General features: G+C 46.5%; 1 protein-coding gene across 1 annotated transcript in view; it reads right to left on the bottom strand.

The window, feature by feature from the left end:
- Positions 1-23,738, bottom strand: part of KCNK4 (potassium two pore domain channel subfamily K member 4) — a 239,978-nt gene that overhangs the window by 106,019 nt on the left and 110,221 nt on the right. The window contains exon 2 of the mRNA XM_069645142.1: positions 10,528-10,814. Coding sequence (XP_069501243.1) covers positions 10,528-10,716 — 189 coding nt within the window. The 5' untranslated portion in view covers positions 10,717-10,814. The remainder of the gene's footprint in view (positions 1-10,527; positions 10,815-23,738) is intronic.

The following is a 23,738-nucleotide window of genomic DNA, read 5'->3' as shown; positions in this document are numbered from 1 at the left end:
TAGCCCCCTTAGCCCCCCCCCTAGCAACGCCCCTGCAGTTGAATGAACGCAAGAGTTAATGAAAAAGTATATTGTGTTGTAGTGCGGCCTCAAAGATATTGTGAGGTATGCAGTATCCCGTGTACTCATTTGTACCCTTAAGCGATATGAAAACGTAAATTACAAACATCACGCAATATGAAAACGTATCTTACGAACATCATGGAATCGTGCAACACTTGCATTGCCAATTGTATCTAGATATTTAGGATTGCTAAAATAGGGGACCACTGTATACAATAAAGTCAGGGAATTGCCTAAAACATGGTGTTTAATGCAACCGTTGCAGCTAAAACTTTAAATTGGTTAGCCTAGATCTTCTAGCATACAAGGTCCAAGAAATCTTCAGCAAAAAAATACGCTTTGCATGACAGCTGTATTACCGGCACTAAGTGCCATAACTCTGCACCAGAATGGAGGCGCTGTAGCCCTGCATGCGATTTACCAACACATTTGTGACGCTATGAAACCACATCAACAACTTGAAGTGAGGTGTGAGAAGAGCAATCACCATTGTGATGGTTTCTACAATGCTTTGGGCATAGTTACCAAACCCGGGAGAATCAGAGCGGACAATCAGAACAGCTCACTGTTACTAAGGGTAAAAGGGAAATACTTCTAGTAACAGGTACCTTAAAATACTCTGCAGATGCTTGCCGCCCTTTTCAGTCACCCATTATGCACAGACAGCCATTGCATTCTCAAAATCAGAATTTAGGGTGTCTGCATAGCTGCGCCTTGGGGTGATGGCATGCCTGGTAGTTATTGCTTCTTATCCTGCCTGATATGATCATTATTTCTAAATCAGAGATGTTTCAGAAACTGCCTAAATGTGAAAGACGTTGCATGTATGAGTGTGAATTAATTTGATACTGTCTTAACAAAATAATAAAAAAAATATGGTATGTGGATCTATTTGACATGGTACGGGCGGCCTGGCCAAGCCCTTGAATTAGTCGAACACATTTGCACTGCATTCAATTTAGAGTTTACTAATTTTGTAAAATCCATGTAAACCAAGGAAATTATATGTTTGCCTTGGTTTACACGCTTCACAAACTATTTTGTACAACTTTGGTTTACATGTTGGTTTACAAATGCATGTTGTTCTGCAGGCCCGTTTGGACGTCAAGTTCTAGAATTTTGTAAATATTAGGTTTACCTGGTTTACGAAGCAGAAGAACTTTGCAAATTTAACATACACTCCGCAACATGTTGTGCAAACACCAACTACACATCAAGTTTGTAAATGGTTTGCAGCACTGTTGTAAAGTGTTGTAAACCTTGCTTTTATTGTTTACAAAACTGCATCAAACTTTTAAAACCTAACTATGGTTTACGAATTTGCAAAACCTAGTAAACAGAGTTTGCCCAGGGTTTACATCCTTGTAAACACTTTGCAAACAGAATGTACATTGATGAACATGTTGTGCAACATTGCTATAAACTGTGGTAAATCTGTGGTTTTGTAATGGTTTACACATGCTATAAAATGTGTAAACCATTGTTTTCATGCAGTGTTGCATGCCATTGGGTGGCTATTGGCACAAAGTCAATTAGTATGCAAGACACAGCTACTATCTGTATATATTGTACATGTACCAGTTATGTCTTAATTTGGCCTTGGCCTGTACTCTCTGTATATAACTTTTGCTAAAAGTATCACTGTTAATTACCATGTATTGTGATTTGTAACATGTACCAGCGCCCATTTACTCCCAGGTCCGGAGCGCTTTATAAATAAAATAAACAAACAAACAAACGATGGTCAAGGTAAGAGGGGACATCAAAATTACCTTTTGCATGGGGCAGTCAAAATGCCTGCACCTGCCCTTTGTACGCCCTGCTATGAGTGAGGCAGTAGTGTGGGCAGCGTGCGGGTTGCTGAGGCACAACCGTTGGTGGATTGTGGAGTCGTGCAACATCTTAGTATACACCAGTTTAGTTCTGACTCGAAAACTCACCCCCATTTCGGGTTACATAGATTATTTTATTCAGGGCTCTCGTGAACATCCTGGGGTTCTCTATTGGTTTGTGGCCTGCACATGTGATGTAGGCATACTTGATTCGAAGGCAGTTATAGAATGGTCAGCCTCGAAATGGTGTGCCACGGTCTGTTTTTATCAGTTTGGTATACAATGGGTTGCTAATATTTCCAACTTTTGGATTACAGCTTCCGGGCTGGTGGATCCTACTGCTTCTAGCTATGGGTGCCCAGAATAGTCATTCCAAGCTGCTAGGATGTGTGTCAATTCTGGCAGGGAACGGAATCTGCACTGATCTTTTCCCGCAGCATTTCACCTCCCCGGAGTGAAAATTAGTGGAGGTGATCTGTCGTGACAGTGGACTCACACGTGATGCAGGTGAAAATGAATATCTCAAACAGCTGATCAATTTGAGCAAACCACTCTTTTCCACCTGTGCAAGATTTGGACTTGAGGATTCCTTTGGTGTGCTTCAGAAGCGTCCAGTACGACCCTCGAAAAGAGAGCGACTCTGGAATGACAATTCCCGAGCCTCCGAAGAGTAGCCTTTGCTCAGACTGAAATAGTTTCTCCTGTGCTGAGGCCATGGCTGGAAACCTCAGACTCCCAGTGATGCTGCTGGCTGTGCAGCTTCTTCTGTTAGCCCGGCTGCAAGATGGATCGAACGATTTGCATGCATTTGTTTGTGTCCATGCCCAGTGCCTAGAGCAGTGATATTTCCATAATCATGTGCAAATGTGGCTCTGTGTCTTCAGCAGCTTACACCTGCAGTGTTGTAGTCGCTAACATCTATCAGGACTGGGTTCTCAGCACCTCAGCGATACTCCAGCTTGAAGTTGAAGGCTTGTAACAGAAGATTCACTTCTTGATTCTTTAAACCGCAGACCATATCTGTAAAGACGAGAGTGCTCCTACCTCCTCCATTTTCAGATATACTACAACAACCTCCTGACCCTCTCTTCGACTCTTCCAATCCGCTCTGAGAATACTACCACTGTTGTAGGTCTTGCAGCAGATGTCCCTTGTACTCCCCAGTGATGATTAGAGAGGGTTCCCACTCCATCCTTTGGTCAGCTGTCTGATCTACTGAGGGAGGAGGCTTTGCAATTTGGACCTATTTGACCTAAAACAGTTGACCTAAATCAAATTTGATCTAATTTATTTTACCTTTTTTGGTCTGAATTGTGGGGAGAGACCCCATGCTTCCCCTCAACTTAATCAAAATCTGGCATGCCTATCCTTGCGGGTATGCCTATCCGTGTCTGCGGGAACAGCACACCCTCCTTGCACGCTGATTTCAAATGATTGCCCCTCCCGCAGTTGGAGCATTGTTGCCCAATGGCTTGACTGACCCCGTTGTGTGGAAATGTAAGGCCAAATCTGTAGCATGATTTTGGTGCTTGTCCTCTGTTCGAGGACGGCGGGTACATAGGTGGTCTCGGAGGGGTTTGCAGAGGAGAAGGAGGTTGTGCCAGCTGTACGGCTGCCATTGTGTCTCCCTTCTTAGGCGCTTCAATGGCAGTAGCTTGGACATCTACCCTCTCGTAGATCCATGCAAGGTCAATGATTACATCCAATGGCAGTGGCTTTTTTGAATAGGTGTTTGCAGAATATGGATTAGGTGCATCCTTCGATAATATGCAGGCGGATGGCTATTTCATTTGAGCAATTTTCAAACTTGCAGTATGTAACCTTCCTCTGGAGTCTGATGACAAATGTGTCCACCGTCTCATGTCATAGCTGATGACACTGGTTAAAGGCATATCTCTCATAGTCATGGTTTGCCTAAACTATCAATTTCTTGTTAATATCTGCACATACCATCTTGTATGATGCCACCTCATCCACGAAGGGTAACTGGATCGTTAGAGGATGTCCACATCACAGATGAAGGAACTCAAGATACTCCCGAAGATTGTTGCATAGTTCAATATGTATACCTCATATAGAAGATGACACTCCGAATAGGAGGACAGACTCCTCAAATGTATTGTTGACACCGGTGCCACAGTCAACATAATGAACGAAAGTGACTATGCTCACATCCACGTCGTATGCCCCGTCACAAAGCCCAAGGCAACTTTTTACCAAAGGCGCGCAAACCAGCCCTTAACATCTCTAGGCCAATTCACGCGCATGTTCCACCACAGAGACAGAAGCCTAACAGCTACTATACATGTCCTAAGACGCCCTCATGCCGGGCGCTGCCTGCTGAGCTACAAAACTGCTAAGGCTCTTGACCTCACCAACATACACTATGATAAATCCGAACTAGTCCACTGCCACCTAAGGACAGCAGCCACGATATGCACCATGGGAGCCTGCCCAATACCCAAATAGCAGTTTGGCCCATGTTCCCGAAATTGTTTTGTGGGCTAGGGAAACTGAAGGACCCGCTTATCAAACTGCACATTGACAAATCAATCAGACCAATCCCATAGCACCCTAGATGCCTTGGTTTCCACCTTCAATAAAGTGTGTCATCATAAGAGCTACATCTTCTACTTCAAGATGATATCATCGAAAGAGCAGAGGACCCGACCCTGTGGGTGCCACCTCTGGTACTAGTACCAAAGGACAATGGCCACATTGGCCTATGCATGGGCATGCACTTTCACAACATCGCTATTCAACGAGGAAGACACCTGGGGCCAAACATAGAAGATATGATTATGAAATTCAACAAGGCAATCAGGTTCTCAAAACTGCACCCCTCCTTTAGACCCAACACCACACTCCCACCCATGAAGGCCTAGTTAGATACAAGAGACAACATTTCAGTATTTTGCCCAACGCTGAGATATTCCAAGAAACAATCAGTTGCCTCCTCCTGCCATTCAAAACCATGTTCTACTACAGCAAGGGCATTCTGGATTTTGGCATGTCTCAAGAGGAACACGACCATGCACTGCTGAACGTCTGCACCACATTGCAAGAGGCTGGTCTAACATGCAAAGAAAGCAAATGTGAGATCAACAAACAACACTTGAGATTCTATGGCCACATCTCTTCAGGCCAAGGTAGGCCCAGAGAAAGTACTAGCCATCAGCGAACTGCTACCACCAAACCAAGATGACGAAGTCAGATCTTCCCTGTGAATAGCAGGTTACTGCTTGCAACGCTTGACGAACTATGCACTATAATGGAGCCAATTCACCGAATACTCAAGAAGGAAGCCCCTTTCTAAGGGGTTGAGGACTTTCAGCATGCATTTGAAAAGAAAGATATCATGGTCAATGCCAGTCCGGTGAGATTGGGGGCAATAATGGCTCATAGTGAAATGAAGGAGTCAGCCACCAAACATGTCATGCCTATGCAAGCAGGGCCCTATCGGCGACCGAGACCACACACTCTCAAGTGCAGAAGGAAAGCCTGGCCGCAATTTGGGCCTGTGAACACTTTCAACATTTTGTGATCGGACGAAGATTCATGCTGATCGCCATGCGCTGTTATCCCTGTTCGGCAATCCCAAAATGAAGGTGCCACCACGAATTGAGAAATGGGACATACGTCTATAAGAGTATGACTATGAGATCATTCACAAGCCAGGAGGCGATTTGAATCCAGCTGACTACATTTCGAGGCATCCTAAGATGGTGAAAGATGACACACTAGGGATTGAAGCAGACAGATACGTGAGATACATCTCAGCGAAGACACTACCACCTGCACTAACTGTGGAAACGTTCACAAATATTTCAACGGAAGATCCAACCATCAGCTTAGATGCATACATGAGGAAAGATTACAAATGGAAGAACTACAATAACATTATCACAGCATCCAGAGGCCAATAAGAAAGCCCTAGAATGCATTGCCAAGGTACACATTGAATTTGTGTTTTTAGACCATAACATTCTCCAGAGAGGATGCAGGTTAGTAATGCCAAAAGCATTAAGGAAAATACAGATCGCTGACGAAGGTCAATGAGGCATTGTGAACATCAAGAAACTTCACCACAACCAGGTATGGTTTCCATATATGGACAGCCTAGTGGAGGACATGGGACAACAGTGTTGTTTACCAATGCAGCTCGATGCCAGAACCACCACTCCCACTGACAATCAAACAAACACTAGAAGGACCATGGCATCACATAGCACTCGACTTTTACGGGCCACTGTCAGAAGGAGGATATCTCCTAGTAGCAAGCCATTCAATTAACAGAATTGTCCAACATAGTAGGAGTACTGGACGAGATAGTCAGCAAATGGGTCATTCCAAACACTGTAAAAACGGACAATGGACCACCCTTTAATGTACACTGCGTCACACAATTCGCAGCCCACATGGGGTTCCAGCACCAAAAGATGGCAGTGTGATGGCCGCAAGCAAACAGAATGACGGAAAGATGCATGGCCTCCATTAAGAAAACAATACAAAGGGCAATGACAGAGAGAATACCAATTCAACAAGCTCTGTGGCATTCTTATGCCACTATCATAACACGCCGCATGACGCCACAAGGACACCAGTGGAACCCATCATCAAATATAAGCCTGAAGACACGTCTCTCTCAACTGTAAACCTATACAAGTGAAAATGATGATAAAATACGATAAAATCCGAGGAAGGGACTTGGAGAAAAAACCCAGACCAAAGAGACGACAGATGAGAAGAGAAGAGGGAAGCCCAAAGTCTTCATGATTGGAGAATGGAATAGTACAACAAAGGCAACAAAAGAAACCAGATGCACGATACGCAATCACTCCCCTCACAATAACCATCAAAAAAGGTATTATGATCACTGTACAAGCTGATGGCCAGGAGATCACCAGACATGCGTCATTCTTCAAACACTTAAAAAGGCCAGCAGAGGAAGGAAGCTATCGAGAGAGAGAGAGAGAGAGAGAATATTAATATGGACTCTGATCAGGGTATACAGCTAGAAGACAAAGCTCAACATCAGAGGCATCGCTAGGGGGGGGGGGCTAAGCGGGCTATAGCCCCTGATCTTTTGTTTGCAGCCCCGGATAGAATCTCAGGAGCTACAACCAAAAGACTAGCTAGCCCCCAGCCCCGACAGTTCCGACATCAGCGTAGCCCCGGATCTTTTCCAGACCTAGCAACACCTCTGCTCAACATCCAGCAAGAGCAGATCTGGAAGGAATGAGGACGCCACAGGATCATGCGAGACCATGTCTACTCGTCAAGGGTGTGAGAAGGACGGAAGGGGAGGAGCCAGGGGACAGGGAGGCAGTTCAGGTTGGACACAGTATTGACAACTTGGACTTTCTGCTAAAAAAGCGGCTAGCGATAAATCTAGCTACTTTTTTCCATTGGTTTGGAGACTTGCGTCATTTATGCAAGTTTCCAAACTAATAGAAAAAAGTGTGGTCATATTGCCAGTTTTCTAACAGGAGTAATGCGAAAACACACCGTGAACCTAAAAGGGAGGTGTTAACTGTTAATGATAACAATGTATGCAGCTAATCTTTAAGGAGTTTCAGCAACAAGTGTTCATCAGACCATCGGCCGATTGAATGAAACAACTTTTATTTTGCACCCAGAAACACTCCAGTGGAACTGTATCACGTTAGGCGGGACCTAAAGTTGAATGACAGTAATAATACCCAGGAGATGGATCCTGAAGTGGGCAGGAATTGAGAATTGAGAGACGGCCATATTACCCAATGTAAGCCATTGTGTGGCTATGCCTAGGAATGCCGCTTGCGAAGTAGCGGCTCGCGTGAGTCAGAGCTCCAGAAGCAAGTCGCAAACCCTCTGCCCAAGGATCGACAGTGAGGCAGGAAGCTTGGAGGCAGAGAAGAAGACCCAGGGGTGGGGTTAAGGGGATGGACCGAAACGAAATGATGAAAGGGGAGGGGCCACAGTAAAAGCGATACATTTTAGGGGGCAAGAGTAGGCAATTATGCAAATTCGGCAATTATGTCATTTAGCTATTTCTGGCGACTTTTAGGGCAGCCAATGGCTACTTTCCTTACTGAGGAGTTGGCAACACTGGTTGGAGGTAATAAAGAAGAAATGTAACCTGTAATCGTGCCTCCGTTGTCTTAAGTGAGTAGAGTCCTTTACTGTATAAAGCAGGAGATTCCGCCCAGCAGGTGGAAATCAGTCACACCAGTTAGGCCTGCAGCTTTGTTGCTTTCAATACAAAATATGGGAAAGAAAAGCCTTGCTAACAAATCGCTTTTAGACAAACGTACCGCAGCTGCAACCATTTGTCACGAACTCCACGTTGAGCTTTTTACAAGTACATCTCAGAACTCAAAGGCAGTCCTCTCATACCCTCGGTACTTGTGACCTTGCTGGCTGTGAGCGATCGCCTGGACAATCCAGACACATAAGGGACAAAAACACCCCTGCTGGCCATGAAGAGCATTCGCTTCGTGTGTGCTTTTCTACACAGGGACATCTCAGAGCAGATGCGTGCTTGAAGCCTTCTGCCTCTCCCCTAAGGTGGGGGAGTAATTACGCAGTAGAGTGGATAATGCCATATTGTGTGAGTTGAGGCAATGTTGCGCCATGCTATGCCATGTCATTCCATGTTGCGTCTTGTTATGCCTTGTTATTCTTTGCTAGGCTATATTATGAAATGTCATGCAATTTCAGGTTATGTTATGCCAGCGTGCAAACTCAGGAGCTGCAATGTGTGCTCGGTTATGCAGTCCAACTTCCCACTGACATGATCTCTTCTCAACCTCGGTCCTACTAAGCCTTGCATGCGGTCACGATACAACGAGGCCGCCCACGCATCACAAACTGGCAACTGGCATAGTAACCTCACACCATATCGCAACTATGCAAACTTGCAGATAACACATTTCCATGCTGACAGGTACCGGAAAAGGATAGTCTACTATGTTCTGTCGATGTGTTATTCTATTTAGGATGCGATACTATGCCCCTGCCCTTTTGCAAAGTATAAATGTGCCAATGGTTACCATTCTGCCGTGCCTTTGTGCACAGTGCCATTTATTATTCAATGCTGGACTATGGTACTCTGGGACAGGGCAGACTGCAGCTGTGACCTACGACAAAACTCAGTCCAGCTGGACACGTAGTGAATCTCTTGCACTCTCTAATTCTCCTGACCCTGCTCCCATCACCCAGCACCCATCCGTATGCCTGACCATGGCGGGTTGCTTAGTGGAGCCGGCCAGCCCACCTAACCCCCTATCTCGGCCTAATGCCCACCTGCATTCTACTCACTCCAACAATCTACATACTTGGACTCCGGTCCCTGAGGGCGTTCACCCACAAGCACGTTGAGGACATTCTAATGGGATAAAGGCGCCATTTGAATGACAAACTACCACTAATAATACTAACCCTACTACCTGACACACTACAAGGCAATACCAATGTCAGATGGCTCCGATCCTATCAATTACAAGGCTTCTGGTGACATTGCACACACATTATATGTGTTCTCAACATTATGCTCTTTAAAGGAGGGTCATGATTGATATTGGCCCCAAGGTGCTTTAGAATATTAGGTTAACTCATGTATTGCTTCCTGTAACCCCTCTGAGGGGTTAGTGCAAATGTGAGAGTGAGTTGGTGGGTCTGTCAGCTCAGCTGTGATCGCAGGGTCTGGTGGTGGCAGTTTGGGCGGGAACAGTTAAACACTGCTTGGCATATTTAAGCATTGGGGCCTGCGAGGTGGGACTTTCCCAGCCATTAGGCGCCTGGAAAAGCCAAATTAAGAGCCCAAGTTGAAGCGAGCCTGAATGGACCATCCTATAAAGTCTGCTAGTTAAGCCTATGCGCCTTCCGGGTCCCTCCCTTGCAGTGGTGGAAATGGAAAAGATTTGGAAGGGGATCCCACAAGGCCTGGTGTGTGGGTGGAGTTTGATGGAGGGGGCGGAGTTCCAAGGAGGCGGAGTTCAGAGGGGGTGGAGCTGCCAGTTGAACTCCGATCAAAGGAAATGTTCAAAATAATAGTTTAAAAATTCCACAATTTCTTTAATCGTTTGAAAAGTACACAAAGCATAGTAGGCATAACTTACTATGGTTTGTGTACTTTTCAAGCCATCACAGACTACATATAGCAGAATTTATTTGGGAAAGGCAACGATCACCGAGCCCCCGAAGCTGGGGGGTCGCTGATCATTGTGTTTTGCAAATGGATTCTGCTTTGGTCACAGAGTGTGCTTTCTGCTCAGTCACAGGGTCTTTGACCTGGGGGCTCACCTCAGTGATCTAAGCTGCTCAGTGCGCTCCCACAGAGCAGATTAGGTCACTGAGGTGAGCCCCCAGGATCTGCCTTGGCTCCTGCTGTGACATAAGTAGGGGGGCGGAGTCAGAAGAGCACCCATTGCGCCAATGTGCTGTGTGCCGACTCCATACCGTAGAGCGACAAGCGCTTTGGTTTGGGCTTTGCTTTTTGTTTTAAATGACATTGAGCGCTTGAGATGGGCTATTTGAGGCTGAGCTTGGCCTGATCCTGAGATTCGGCTACACATCTGATGCTGGATCTCGCATCCGGCGAGAGCCGGCCCATTGGCCAGAGCTGCTCCCTCGCCTCCCCCATTCTTACCAGGATAAGGTCGTCGAGTTCCTCGGTCTCCACGCAGGCATGCCCGTCCAGGAAGCTGCTGCGCTTGGCGGCCAGCGTGTCCTGCTGCAGCCTCTCGTATGGCTGCTCCAGCATGCGGAAGACCACTGCGCCGGTCACCAGGTAGACCAGGACCACAGTGAAGATGGCTAAGACGGTCTTCTTTTTCATGACGTTGCTGCTTGGGTCCCCTGGCTCGTCGTTAAGGATGGACTCGTCGGACGAGTAGGACACAGGCAGGATGCCCAGCTGCTCGCTGGGGTAACTCACTGGGCAAAGCGAGAGAGAGAACGAAAAAAAACAACGCTTTGATTTGTAATAATTGCATTGAAACAGACCTTTCAGAATAGGATGCACCTATCATAATCAAAGTTCCCACACACAGAGCATTCGTGCACTCAACGAGCACCCAACACAAAATGTGGTGGAAACTGCCTAGGTTATTTTGGAGAAACAACATTTAACTGATGTGTGAAACTGTGTAGATCAATATGATATGTTACTATGCTGTATAAGTGTGCATATCCCCTGCCAGTCCTCATTAAGAGTTTGCCACTGTGGAATTAACGTGCCAGTAATTCTGTTTTCCGGCAGGTGTCCGCACCGGCAAACTCCAAGGGGTGGCCGGAACGACCTTCAGCCAAGAGCTGGGGGTAATTCCACCACCCCATCAGCAATAATTGCTGGTAATACCAGCACCGGCATTACCGTTGCTGGTAATACCAGCAACTCCCCCCGTGGAGTCCTATGGGACTCCATGGAATCGGGAGTAAGTACCCTTACTGGCACTTGTAATCTGCTGGAACTTCTGATAGACCAATGGCCAATAACGGTAATACCGTTTGGTGGTATCCCGCCGGATTTAACGGCGGCATACCACCATACCTGTAATGAGGCTTGCAGTTCACCATTTACGTATCAAAGGCAGTGCAAATAAAAGTCAACTAGTTTAGGGTATTGGGCCTCATTACATGTATGGAGGTAGCCATGCCGCTGAAAGCGGAATGGCTACCCCCATACCGGGTACCAGGTCCGGGTCCCGCAAAAGGGGATTTACCGGGCCATTCTGACCTTGGAGGGTCCAGCAAATCCCTTTCACGGGACCCGGACCCGGTACATCCCCATTCCCATGTGAACCCCCATAGGGCTCAATGGGAATGGGGAGGATGCTAACAACAGGCCCGTTAATGACGGGCCCGTTGTTAGCATCCTGGACTGCTAGCGGGTCCCGCTAAGGACGCCGGGTCTGAGCAGGCGTTCCTTAGCGGGACCCGCAGCAGTCCTCGTAATAGGGCGGCCCGTAATGAACGGTGCCAGTCCCTTACCGGCACCATTCGTTACGTGGCCGCCAGGGTCCTAACGAGGCCCATTGTTTCACTTATAGCATACTTTATTTTGCACAATGTAAATAACAGACATTGGGAATAGTTTTGGTTGTTGCATAGTGAAAAGCTTTTTGTTGTTCGCCCACATGCAGATGGGAAACACGTAGGTGAGAGGGCGACGAGGGGGGCGTGGGCAAATGAAATCCACGAGAATGTGATGATGAATAAACGAGTGAGACTGAGATCGCATGTCTGAATGAGTGTGTCAGGGTGCATCAATAATCAGTGTATGAATGGGAGTGAGGCTGATGGATGTATACATGGGCAAGGGACTCATTACAAGTTGCAAAGTGCTTCAAAGAAAGTCGCAGTACATCTGCTACTGCCACATTTTTTCCGCGGTAACGGAATTACTGCAGTTTTTACAGCACCGGCAAATTCCTAGTTTGATATCATGCTGGTGTTAAATCCTCCACTTGAAGGTAAAACAATCAGTGGAATTACCGCAGCGGTATTACAGGTCACTGTAATTTCACTGAAATCCCCACAAAGCCCCATGGACTCCAAAAAAGGTGATTAACACCACCTTGCCACCACTTGTAATCCCATGGTAAATCCACAGGACCAACTGGTGGTAACAGTAAATGAATTTGGTGATAATTCGGTAGATTTGTTGCCGAATTACCACCAAACTCATAATGAGGCTAATGAGGCCCTAAGTGTTAAAACGGATGAATGATAGTGTGGGCTGGAGAGACGAATGAATGACAATCGCAAGATAGATAAATGAGAAGGTAAGGGCTGAAAGTAGTATGAGTGTGGGTGGATGAATTAATGGATTGATAATGTGTGGATCGAGATATGTGATGAATGAATAATCATTATTATTACTGTTATTATTATTAGGGTATTTATTGAGCGCAGACCTAGCTTCGGCAAGCAACGGAACACTTTACAATCAAAGTGGGAAGAACATGGAGAGGGAAGCAGAGAAACAAGGGAGTTCCGAGCTAACAACAGGGAAGGGGGAAGTGAGCAATCTGTCAGGAATGGATCTATACGCAACCAGGGGAGGAAACACTGGGGATCAGATCGCCCAGTACCAGGTAGCGTGAGGAGTGGAGGCAGTGTGGACGTAGCGGATAGGGAGCAGCCATTCCTTGAAGAGGATGGTCTTGGGCTCCTTTCTGAACTACAGAAGAGAGGGGGCGAGTCTGATGTTGACAGAGAGGAGGTTCCAGAATCTTGGGGTGTAGACAATCGAATATGAAGATGGCCAGAGCCTGCAAGGAGGCATGAATGAATAGGCGTGATGATGGATGGATGGATGGATGGATGGATGGATGGATGGATGGATGTGTGAAAGGGCCACATTTTGAGGAACACTGGTTAAGTAGATGTCTGAGTGGATGAATGACTGAATGAAGGATAGCATGGCGATGCTTGGGCCTGTGTAGATGGATGCTATTGCGTGGATGAAAATACAGGTGCTTGACCATTGCTTAGTAGTGAAAATGTAGGCAGACATTTAAAAATGAAGCAATGTGGGCTCAGGTAGAAACGGGGTTCATATGAATTGCTATAGTACAAGACTTGCATACAGTTGCCACGCCACCTGCATCTCTGCGCCTTCCATGGTACAGGCTGTGCTTATTGATGTTCTGAAAGATCCATTTAGTTACATGCACTAGAGTTAGGACCCTCGGCCTATTAGGATACTTGTAGGATGAGATACCGGGTGACTTGCTTGGCGTAGAATGGGGCATGTCACGGGCAGGTGCTCAGGGGGGTCATATGGCAAACGCACTGAACGAATATACTTGCAAAGGCCAGGAATGGCACTGAGTCATAAACCACTGACAGGGATGGCAGGAATCCCAAGAAAATGGAGGACAGGGGAACAGACACTGTGGAGGCACCAAGAGGGTGAAGGCTATACGCACTGATCGGGGAAGGGCTGGGGAGGACAGGCAGGGTAAGATTAGAGGGCACAAGCCATGTGGAATCTAGGGTCAAATACAGGATGAGAGGTAATGGTTAAGACTGGGTGAAGATTGGGTGAGGAGGATGGGCAAAGGCTCATAAGCCACCATAAAACGAGCGGATAAACGGGGCAGGGTTTATGGTAAAGAGCACCACAATGCATGAAGCTGAGCTAATGAATAGAGTATTGCAATGCACACTACTGGAGAACCTTAAAACGAACTATTGATTGCAATTACTTGTGGTGTCAAGACAGACAGAACAATTGCGTTGTGCGGTGAGAATGATGACGCTTTTTTGGTGAACACGGAACCGATGATCCAAGCGTTATACACCTTGTCCACGATTCACAAGAACGGGCCATCATTTCAGACATTAAATCCACTCTGCAGCCCTTGTCAGTTGTAGACTTCTTTATAAAGCTCTTCGTAATCGAGATTCCATCCTATATAATAATAGACCAGATGTATGTTTGCCCGATGCAGTCATGCGCCATATAGACGCTCCGCCTGTTGTCACTGCTAGAAGGAGCTATTGCCTTGGGATCATAGAGACGGTGCCAATTTGCATAGCTTTGCCTGTTGTCACTGCTAGAGAGGGCTGTTGCCTTGGGATATATAGTGGTCCTACTGAGTTAATGAAATGCTGCACTTTGGCCCATGTACACAGGCTTTCACACTAGTCATATACAAAAGACTCAGTGCACATGATCTCTGGGTTTAAAGTGTTGTCATTTGACACTAACAAGCAACGCCTAGGGTCAACAGCCCTGAGAGGTCGGTACTGGACATTATACTCTTGACACTAGAAAGGATTACTACAACCTATAATATTGCTAGTGAATCGTGGCATAACCAGGCAGACCTGGCTTTGACCAGGAACAATTTTATCATTAAGACCCACATCTATATGCAAATAAAGGGAACTTTTACAGGGGTCATATTTGCCCTCCGTGTAGCAGAGTTACACATGGCCAAACTGGCAGAACCATACATTGACGTCAATGACAACCTTTCTAAATTCTAAGTGGCCAAATGGCATAGATATAGTGATCATGAACTTGAAGGCTTTGTTAGTTCTATGCATATATGTTCAAATGTCTCCATATGTATAAATTATATGTGTGAAAACTGCTCAAACCTCAAATCTAGAAGAGCTAGTGTGCCTCTTTTCTTTGTGTACAATTCCACTTCTTGATGACCATTGACCACAAGCATGCGTAAGTCGAAGAAAAGGATCTCTATGTGGAGATCCTTTTTTTCGACTTACGCATACGCGTGGTCAATGGTCATCAAGAAGTGTAATTGCACGCAAAGAAAAGACGCACACTAGCTCTGCTAAATTTGAGATTTGAGCAGTTTTCAGCCACATTATTTAAGAGAAAGGGACCTCATTGTTAGGGAGAATTCTCTGAAAAGGCTAATTTCCCAAACCTAGTGAGTCCCCCAGCAGCTTTGATGGATTTTTGGGGTTTATTTTTTTCTCCTGCTAAGAGTGACACTCTTTTACTCCCACTCTTAGGCATGATTTGAGGTGTTCCTTTGTCTTTCCATGTGCTGTATGGGCTATGGGGTCTTTTACTCCATAGGTTTTCATGTGTTTTTGATGTGGGTTACACAGCGCCCTCTGTGCCGTAACTCAGGGGGTGTCGTAGCGACCCCCCAACATAGACTCCATACCCTGGGACTGACTACTGTCTCCCAGGGCATGTAAAGTCACCATTGGCTTTGCTAGTCCCAAATTATGAACAGAAACCAGTACAAACCATCATATTGTGGACGTACTGATCGGGGCAATTCGATTGCCCCGGGGTCTGTTGTTCGAGGGGGCATGTCTCCGTCCCCCCTGATCGAGTTTTGGCTGGTGGCAGTGGATACTACTTTTTATATTCGACCGCGAATATATCTCTATGGGATTTTCCCATTGTTCGAGGCTACCAACTTTAATTATTTAATTCCTATAGCCTCGAACATACCGCCGGTTTATTTATTTAATATTAATTCACCGGTTGGTATTTTTTGCCAGAGCTCGATTCAAAAATGGCGTTTGTGTTCTCTTCTGTGACTCCAACCCAAGTCGAGCCCTTTGTTCCACTTTTTGGTGGGCTTCTCCACAGAAGCCTCCAAAAGTGGTGCCACTTTTTCTGGGTACCACAGGGAGTGTGGGAGGGGGTTTAGGCACCCTGGACTTCAGTTGCCAAGGCAACTCAAGTCGCACCCTTGTGTGATTGGCCCAAGTGGTGAGCCGGCCGGCTCACCACTTAGCATGTTTGATTGACAGCTAGGCTGAATGAATGGGGGTTTGCTGCATAAAAGCAAGGCTTTGGGGACTGGAACTTGAGAAGTCGCCACAGGACCTAAGAATCCGAGGAGGGAGAAGCTGAGCCGACCTGCAACGACGACACCACCGGTGGAGCCCTGCTGGACCGTCTCACAACTTTTCCCGACGACCGAGGAGATCTCTAGTCCAGAGAGTATTCTTCCTTTGACTGGTGGGGATAACCAGTTTTGCCTTCTTTTCACCTTCCTGGAGCATCTCGTGGCCGCCCTGCCCATGCCGAGCACCCCGGCAACCGGAATACCACGGCTTACCACTACCGCGAATAGAAGGGTAGTACCTTTTAACCGAAGAACTCCGCGGCTGGTTTCTTCCCTGGCAGTGCACGACCTTCATCTTTCCTCCACGGCGAGACCTCCTCTTCCTCTGGACGAAACACCGACTTGCACCCGCTGCCAGGAACAACTGCCCCTGCTCGAGCTTCCTTCCCACTTAAGGTACTGTGTCCCGCCTGGCTTCCCTTGCGACAGATCGTTTGGGGTGACAGTAAAGCCTCGACCTTCTAACCTGGGCTGGCCTGGGACAACCTAGCTAACTTTTCCTGACTTTAATTTCATTCTTTGTGTGCGAACTATCTACAAGACTCTTTGGGCATAACCCCACTGTGTGATTCTGGACCCCTTCTGCTTGCTCTCTCCAAGAGTGGGCCTTGCAATTGACTTCCTTTCTCTCCAGTAGAACTCTGCCTATCCTGCCTTACTGTTGTTCTTTAAAAAGTATTGAAATTTGCGTGCTTCCATAACTCTGCCTTTTTCACTCCCTTTTTAATAACTTATTAGAGTGCCATCTTATGTTAAGCGCTCACCTCTGTCTGGAAATAAGTGGTGTTTCTCATTAAGACTTGTCTAATAAGTAATTAGGGTTGTATATATATAGTAGTGACTGTGTGCTGAATTTACTTACCTCTTTTTGCTAGTGTAATTTACAAGTGTGTCTTTAAATAAATAATTATATACTTTTACACCAAAGCTCTGGTCAGTGTTTGCTTGTGCTACTGTATCTCTGTACCTATTGTGTATACTCTACATACTGCCTAACTCTTCTTGAGGGAAGTCTGACTGCTCAGCCACAGCTATCAAGTGAATCTGTGTGGTACAGACTGCTACCAAGTGGGTTTACTGCCAAACACCTGTAGTCTTAAATCTTTTGCAGTGATCCCTAAGGGAACTGCACAGGTTTCTGCCTAACACTCATGCTCCATGTTCGCAAATTTGGCACAACTGCCTAATGTTGGTCAATATCTATGCTGCGGCCATCAGCATCGTAGTGGCCGTACAGTGCCTGGCCTTGGCTGAAAGATGGTCTTTTGTGACCATGCCAGTGTGTCACCAGACCTTAGTCTGTGGAATCGAAGAGGAGGTTCAACGTAGAGAACATGAAGCATGGGAATTACAGATGATAATCTATCCAAAGCGCGCCGTGAGCCACACTGTGAAACATGTATGTTTACTGATAGCCATAGCCTTGCAACTCCCTGTATGATACAACAAACTGAAAACCGCACAGACTCAGGGCCGGATTAAACCACGTGGAGGCCCCTGGGCAGTCAAACTGCCCGGGCCCCCTTGTAAATGATCTCCTAATACGTTTTTAATTTTCTACACCGCTTTATTTTGATTCGTTGTCGCAGGATCCTAAAAGGAGTGGGGCGTATAGGCCAGAGCCTTCTTGGCCTAATGGATAATCCGGCACTGCGCACAGTGTGTGTCTCGGCTTTAGCAAAGCCAGCCTCCACATCTGGACATGAATCAGATAGATGGTGCTCCTCATTGGAGATGGAGCGGCTGCACAGGAAAGGGCAGGAACCTTAAACACGCCTTGGTTCATACACATTACTAACCTAAGAGAACGCGTATTGCCCAAACGCGTGGGTCACCAGCCATTGTGGGTCTCTCCAAATTTGGCACATGCCTCATGTTCCTTAGCGGAAGAATGCAGAGTTTATATTTAAGGCCAGATACTGGATTCTTCAGGAAGATCCCGATGTTCAAAGCACATGGCATTTCCGTTATCATGCGCCCGTTTCATTGTCTGAGCATTGGCATGACCAGAAGGAACGTGGCCATTAGAAGGGGTGCGCCTTCGACACATACTCGCATGAGCACACCGTGCATAAGAAGGATGGACCACGTCTTGAGCACAGACGCTCAGACACTACAATATCTGCGTAGAGAGCAAAGAAACACAATCTCGAAGCAAAGGGGCGCCATTGATTCACAGCAGAACTGTTCTCGATTGTCAGCCGCCAGGGGATTGAAACTGGCAACAGTGATCATCGTGCTCGCTCAAGTTAAGCAATTTCCCAACTGAGACAAGGAGTCAATCCAAAATGACCAATCGGTGTGCAATGCCCACAAGTTTCTTCCATTAACAAAAACATTATACAAACAGAATAGCAGCACTGCCAGTTTGAGCCCCTCTCCAACCACCTTCTCCCCAGGGGGGGGGAGCCTTTCCCTGTGAGCCGGTGGAACTAGGGTGGTTGCAGTTTTCTGACAGGGGTTGCAAGTCAGCACTTGGGGAGGGTGTTGTGGAACGGGGTCACCTCCCTAGCCATCCTTAGCCATTAGTGTTAGCCCATTCCTGCTTGACTTTAGGCCACCAAGGAGTAGGAAAGACTCAAAGTGAAGTGTCACTGAAATTCCAGTGCCCAGGGGCTTTTGCAGATTTGAAGATAAGAACGCTGTGCTGATGTGTAACCTGTCAGAAATCTGCAACCACTCCAGTTCCACCAGCTGACAGGGAAAGGCTCCCCCCTGGGGAGAAGTGACTGAATCCCGTGATCCGTCACAGTAGGTAGCCTCACTGTTCACACTGATACAACATGAAGAATCCATCAGTAATAATATCCAGGTGTCTAGAACAAACGGGGCTCAGGCCTGGGGTAGATGCTCATAGGATCAATGGAAATAAACCTGAGAGTTTACGAAGGAGGTGCTGCTCAACTCTGGATTCAAAGTGATACAATGTTAGGTCAGTAACAGACTTTACATTACCCCTAATACGGTCTGAAGTGCTAACACAGAATCTCTGGTGATAGTTGTCGTAGATGTGGCGTGCTGTAAGATCCCTTCTGACACATAATATAAATTGCTTGAAACAAGCTACTCGTTTGGAAAATATGAACGCTACCATCACCAGAATGTCTGGCAATAGTTTGCCAATTGAAACATTTAAATGTTTGCTTGTTTGTTCTGGGTAGCACTCCCATTATAATCAGAAGTGTTATTTATTAATCGTGGCTCAGTTGTTAGCAAAGTGTTGTAAATTGAAGGTGTGGCCCTCGAATCTCTTCCCAATGCTGCAAATGGATGCGTGTTCCGGCGTGGAATAACGTTTTCCACGTTCTCCCTTAAACAGCCCAACAAGGATATTCGGGAGATGTTCAAACCTAACTCCCCATGTAGTCGGGTTTTGCTTTCCAATGTGTCATGCTGGTGAAATGGTCCTATGTGCTTTGACCATCCTGGTGGTTTATCAGTGTGTGGGCCCCTCCCTCCTTTGCCCCTGCTGCATTATTCTATATCATGACTCTTTGCTACTGTATAGCTTAGATTTGTATCATTGTTGTACCTGTTGCTAACTAAATGAAATACCAAGTATTTACATTTTTAAAATAAAAACAAGTTTTAAAAAGCAGGTCTAGTAGGGACACACATTAAAGTAAGAGGGCCAGTAGCATCCAAAAATGTAAAAACATGGTTGGTGGCAACTACAATGAAAGGCACAAGACCAGCATCAACCATAGCAGATTAAGAAGTCTACGATTACAATACAATGCTGGCAGCAACAACTGTATTGTAAGATAGGGCAGGTATTTACAGCCAGACAAGGTTTGGAAGGACAGCAGATCTGACAAGAGGGTGTTGTTGGCTATTCGATCGGAGGGCCGACGCGAGATTTACTTGGCAGCCCAAAGGTCTGGAAGCCAAGGTTACATCAGCATCAAGAGGATACCTTGAACCATGGGGCAGTCCAGCCTACGGATAGCTAGGAAGGATGGCGTAAGGGTTTCCAGGATGCTCACCCATCTTTCGAGGCTGGGCCGCAGGTGGTGTGCATGGCCCAGTGATGATGCAAAATGAGAGGCATGTTGCAGCGTAAGCTGGGACGCACGATGGGTACCGGTCCCATAAGGTATCCTGGCCTGCTATGGAAGAACAGGAAGAATGCGTTATGGGCTACGTAGGCACTCGCTCTACTTTCCTTGGCGGGGCACCGATGGTCTACAGCAGTGGTCGAAGTGAGCGGGAGCGGTTGGGAGCGGTGCTCCTATACTTTTTTAAATTACCTTTTACAGCTCCTATACTTTTATTTTTAAAAGAAACCGTTCCGGAATGGTTTTGTTTTAAAATAAAAGTGTAGGAAGAAGTTGAAACCTTCACTTTCAGTGTGCTGCACTGAACAGTCCCTTGAACAGCAGGTGCAAGTGTTTGGGGGGGTGTATTGTGTGTGGGAGGTGTTGTGGCAATGGAGTTTGTGGCGAGCAGGGGCAGGCCAGCAGGGAACATAGTTCCACTACTTCTTTTCGTACACTTCGACCACTGGTCTACAGGGCCAAAGTAATGACCTCTTCAGGGCATACACTTCTGTACATGATCGTATGAGCCTGTACGAGTGTAACTCGTGCCTTGGGGCCTATGAAGGCTATTTCCAGCCATGTGTGGTTGCATCAGGCATATACTAGCAGTATCTGGCCATGTAAGGTTGAAGCAGTGGCAGTTCCTACGGATGCCTGGTCATATGAAGCTGCACATTGAATATATTCAGCAACATCTTGCAATATGTCTTGTTGTGGACATAAAAGGCTGAGCCTGTCATAAGATGACAGTACCTGGTAATATGGTGGCTGCACCAGGGCATAGCGTGACTGCACTTGGGCTTGTGGCAGTTGTATCTTGGCATGTGAGTCTTTACCAGGGTATTTGAAAGTAAACAGGACTATGCAGGATCATACCTGGGAATTGTAGGCAAGGCAGGCTCATTTATAACGTTATAGCTATGCAACATACACCAACAATCGAATATATAAGTGCTGTGGTCTCTGTCAGCTGCACAGAATCCAGGCGTCCAGCAGTTCAGCTGACCGACAGCTACAATCCAGAAAGCCATGTTTCAATTGCTTGGCAAAACCGAAGATCGGTGCTGTTTATTGTAAAGGGCAAGTGTCCAGCCTGAACAGATAATGCTTGGGCTCCTACGAGTACCTCCTAAGTGGAGGGCGTATGCAACAGCAATCCTTGAAAAGAAGTCAAATAAAGACATGGCAAACAAGTGGCCACACGTGTGTTTGAATATGATAGAAGGCCTTAAATCCGAGCCACTTTTGAAAAGGCAACCAATTTAATTTAGCCAATGTACGTGAGATACGATTGTGGTATCAAGTTCCATAAAACGGAGGGGGCGCAGTATTCTACAGATACATACATCTGAAATGCACATAGACACAGAATAGACCATGCCTCATGAGGCAAAGCTTGGACTCTGTGTGGAAGCGCCATGTATAGTAATATCCCATGCGTGCATTTTAAATGGAAAACGTATTTCATCACACGGCTGTGGTAAGAGGCCGGTTTGTGTCCATCAAAAGGCACACATTTCCTCACTGGTGGCCCTGATATGGGTTATTCCACAAGCTCTGTTTTGCAAAGAGTTTGGAAGAGAGGAATACTGCATGCCTAACATTGGAAGCTGTGACTTGCTAGGTTTTAGCTTTAGTGTGGCCGTCTAGACCCATGCATCATTTTTCTTTAGACAACATCCAACATTGATGTTCCCATACAGTATGATGCAAATGTACTTAGAATCTGTATAGCTGCAGAAGCCAAACCTACTTGCATGGATGATTCATATAAAAAGAAGAATTGGGTTTATGAATGGACAGAACCATCCTGTAGCGCCACGCAAGACTGAGAGGGATGTTCCCCACAGAGTGGGAGAGAACTATTGCAGGCCAGGCAACCTATTTAGTAGCAGAAATTAAGCCTCTTTAAGATGTGAATGTTCTGCCATTGTCAAAGTCCACCGATAGATCCCAAAGGATGAGAGCCCTGATACTACTGTGGGGGAAAGTTGGGAATCGAAAGTGTTATGTACTACCCTAGCATACTCATGCATTATAATATTTATTAGGTACTGCAAACTGTCATGCTTAAACAACTGTTTCTTGCCCATGCAAGGTGAGGCTTTAGACTTTACTGAACAGGTCTTTGCAATGAAGACTTTTTACCTAATGTCAAGCTATGCCTGCCTCCACATCTCTCGTGTCTGCTGTGTTTCCCTTTTGGCATATGCAAGCGTGTTTTAGACTCTTGTTTTCTTAGGAAAAGCAGCTTTAGTAGACCTAAGTCATCCTACTGTAAGCATGCTCGCCTGCCTCATACCGTGTGTGAACCTTTACGGAGTATATTCAGCTCCACTAAATGTATCACGTTATTCTGTCCTTCCTGATAATACCGCCTTACATGTAAGAACGCAGCTGGTATCAAAGACTTGGATAGAGGGGTTTTGTTCCTAGCTTGTAACATTGTTTCAATATGATTCCTTGCTTTGTCTGGACTTCACTTCCATTGAAATAGATGCATTCCTTTGGGTATTGTATTGCATCGTCTATTTATATAGTGCCTATATACAGGCAAGGTTTTCAAAGCGCTCAAGGAGGGTGGGCTACATGGGGAGAGAACAGCAGTCGCTCAGAGCCCTTGAATTTCTGAGACGATAATAGTCTGCACAGACAGAGGAAGCACATATAATAAATGTAACAGTTTAGACACAGCAAATAGGCCTGACAATGATTCTGCAGTTTTACCAAGTGCGTGTAAGGGGAGAGGACAAAGGAGTACAAAACAGACGATCTTCAGGCAAGGTGCATTTGGATCGTGCAAGTGCACAGAACGGTCAAAGGGAGGGGGATACAAGTGCACCCAGTCGGTGGAGACCGGGGTAAGTGCAGAGAGAGCCACTCTCATGGGTTATTCTCAAGTGCAGTGAGGGAGGGTGGGGTGAAGGGCCCTGAGGCAAGTGCGAGGGAGAACTGGCGTGGGTGCCCAGGACCGGTGAGACTCTGAGGTACACAGGGCTGTAAATCTTAAGCAAACTATAAGGAAGAGGAGGGAGAGAGGGAAAGAGCAGAGAGGTAGAATAGCAGGGTGGGGGAGAGAGAAGGAAGAGGAGAAGAGGAAGGCCTTGAGTAGTTTACGGAATTTAAGATGGTCAGGCTCAAGACAGAGGGCGGCAGGGAGACTGTTCCAGAGGGAGGCATCTGCTGAGGCTAATGATCCCACTCCATAGCTCTGCTTGGAGAACCGGCCCACTCGGAGAAGGTTGGAGGTAGATGAGCGAAGGGCTCGTGAGGGACAGTATTTAGGTAGGCAACATTGCAGGTAGGTAGGTCCCAGGCCCCAGAAATCCTTGTGGACAATGCAGAGGGTCTTGAACTTAATCCTTGCAGCCATGGGGAGCCAGTGAAGGGGTTTCAGCACCGGAGAGATGCGGTCCCTGGGCTTGAGGGCAAGGTAAGTCTTGCGGTTCTGTTCTGGAGGAGTTGCA

This window comes from Ambystoma mexicanum, chromosome 2p, assembly GCF_040938575.1.
Source record: "Ambystoma mexicanum isolate Mex_15411 chromosome 2p, UKY_AmexF1_1, whole genome shotgun sequence".
Taxonomy (NCBI): domain Eukaryota; kingdom Metazoa; phylum Chordata; class Amphibia; order Caudata; family Ambystomatidae; genus Ambystoma; species Ambystoma mexicanum.
The sequence above is the reverse complement of the archived record's forward strand: the minus strand, read 5'-3'. Positions and strand labels throughout refer to the sequence as shown.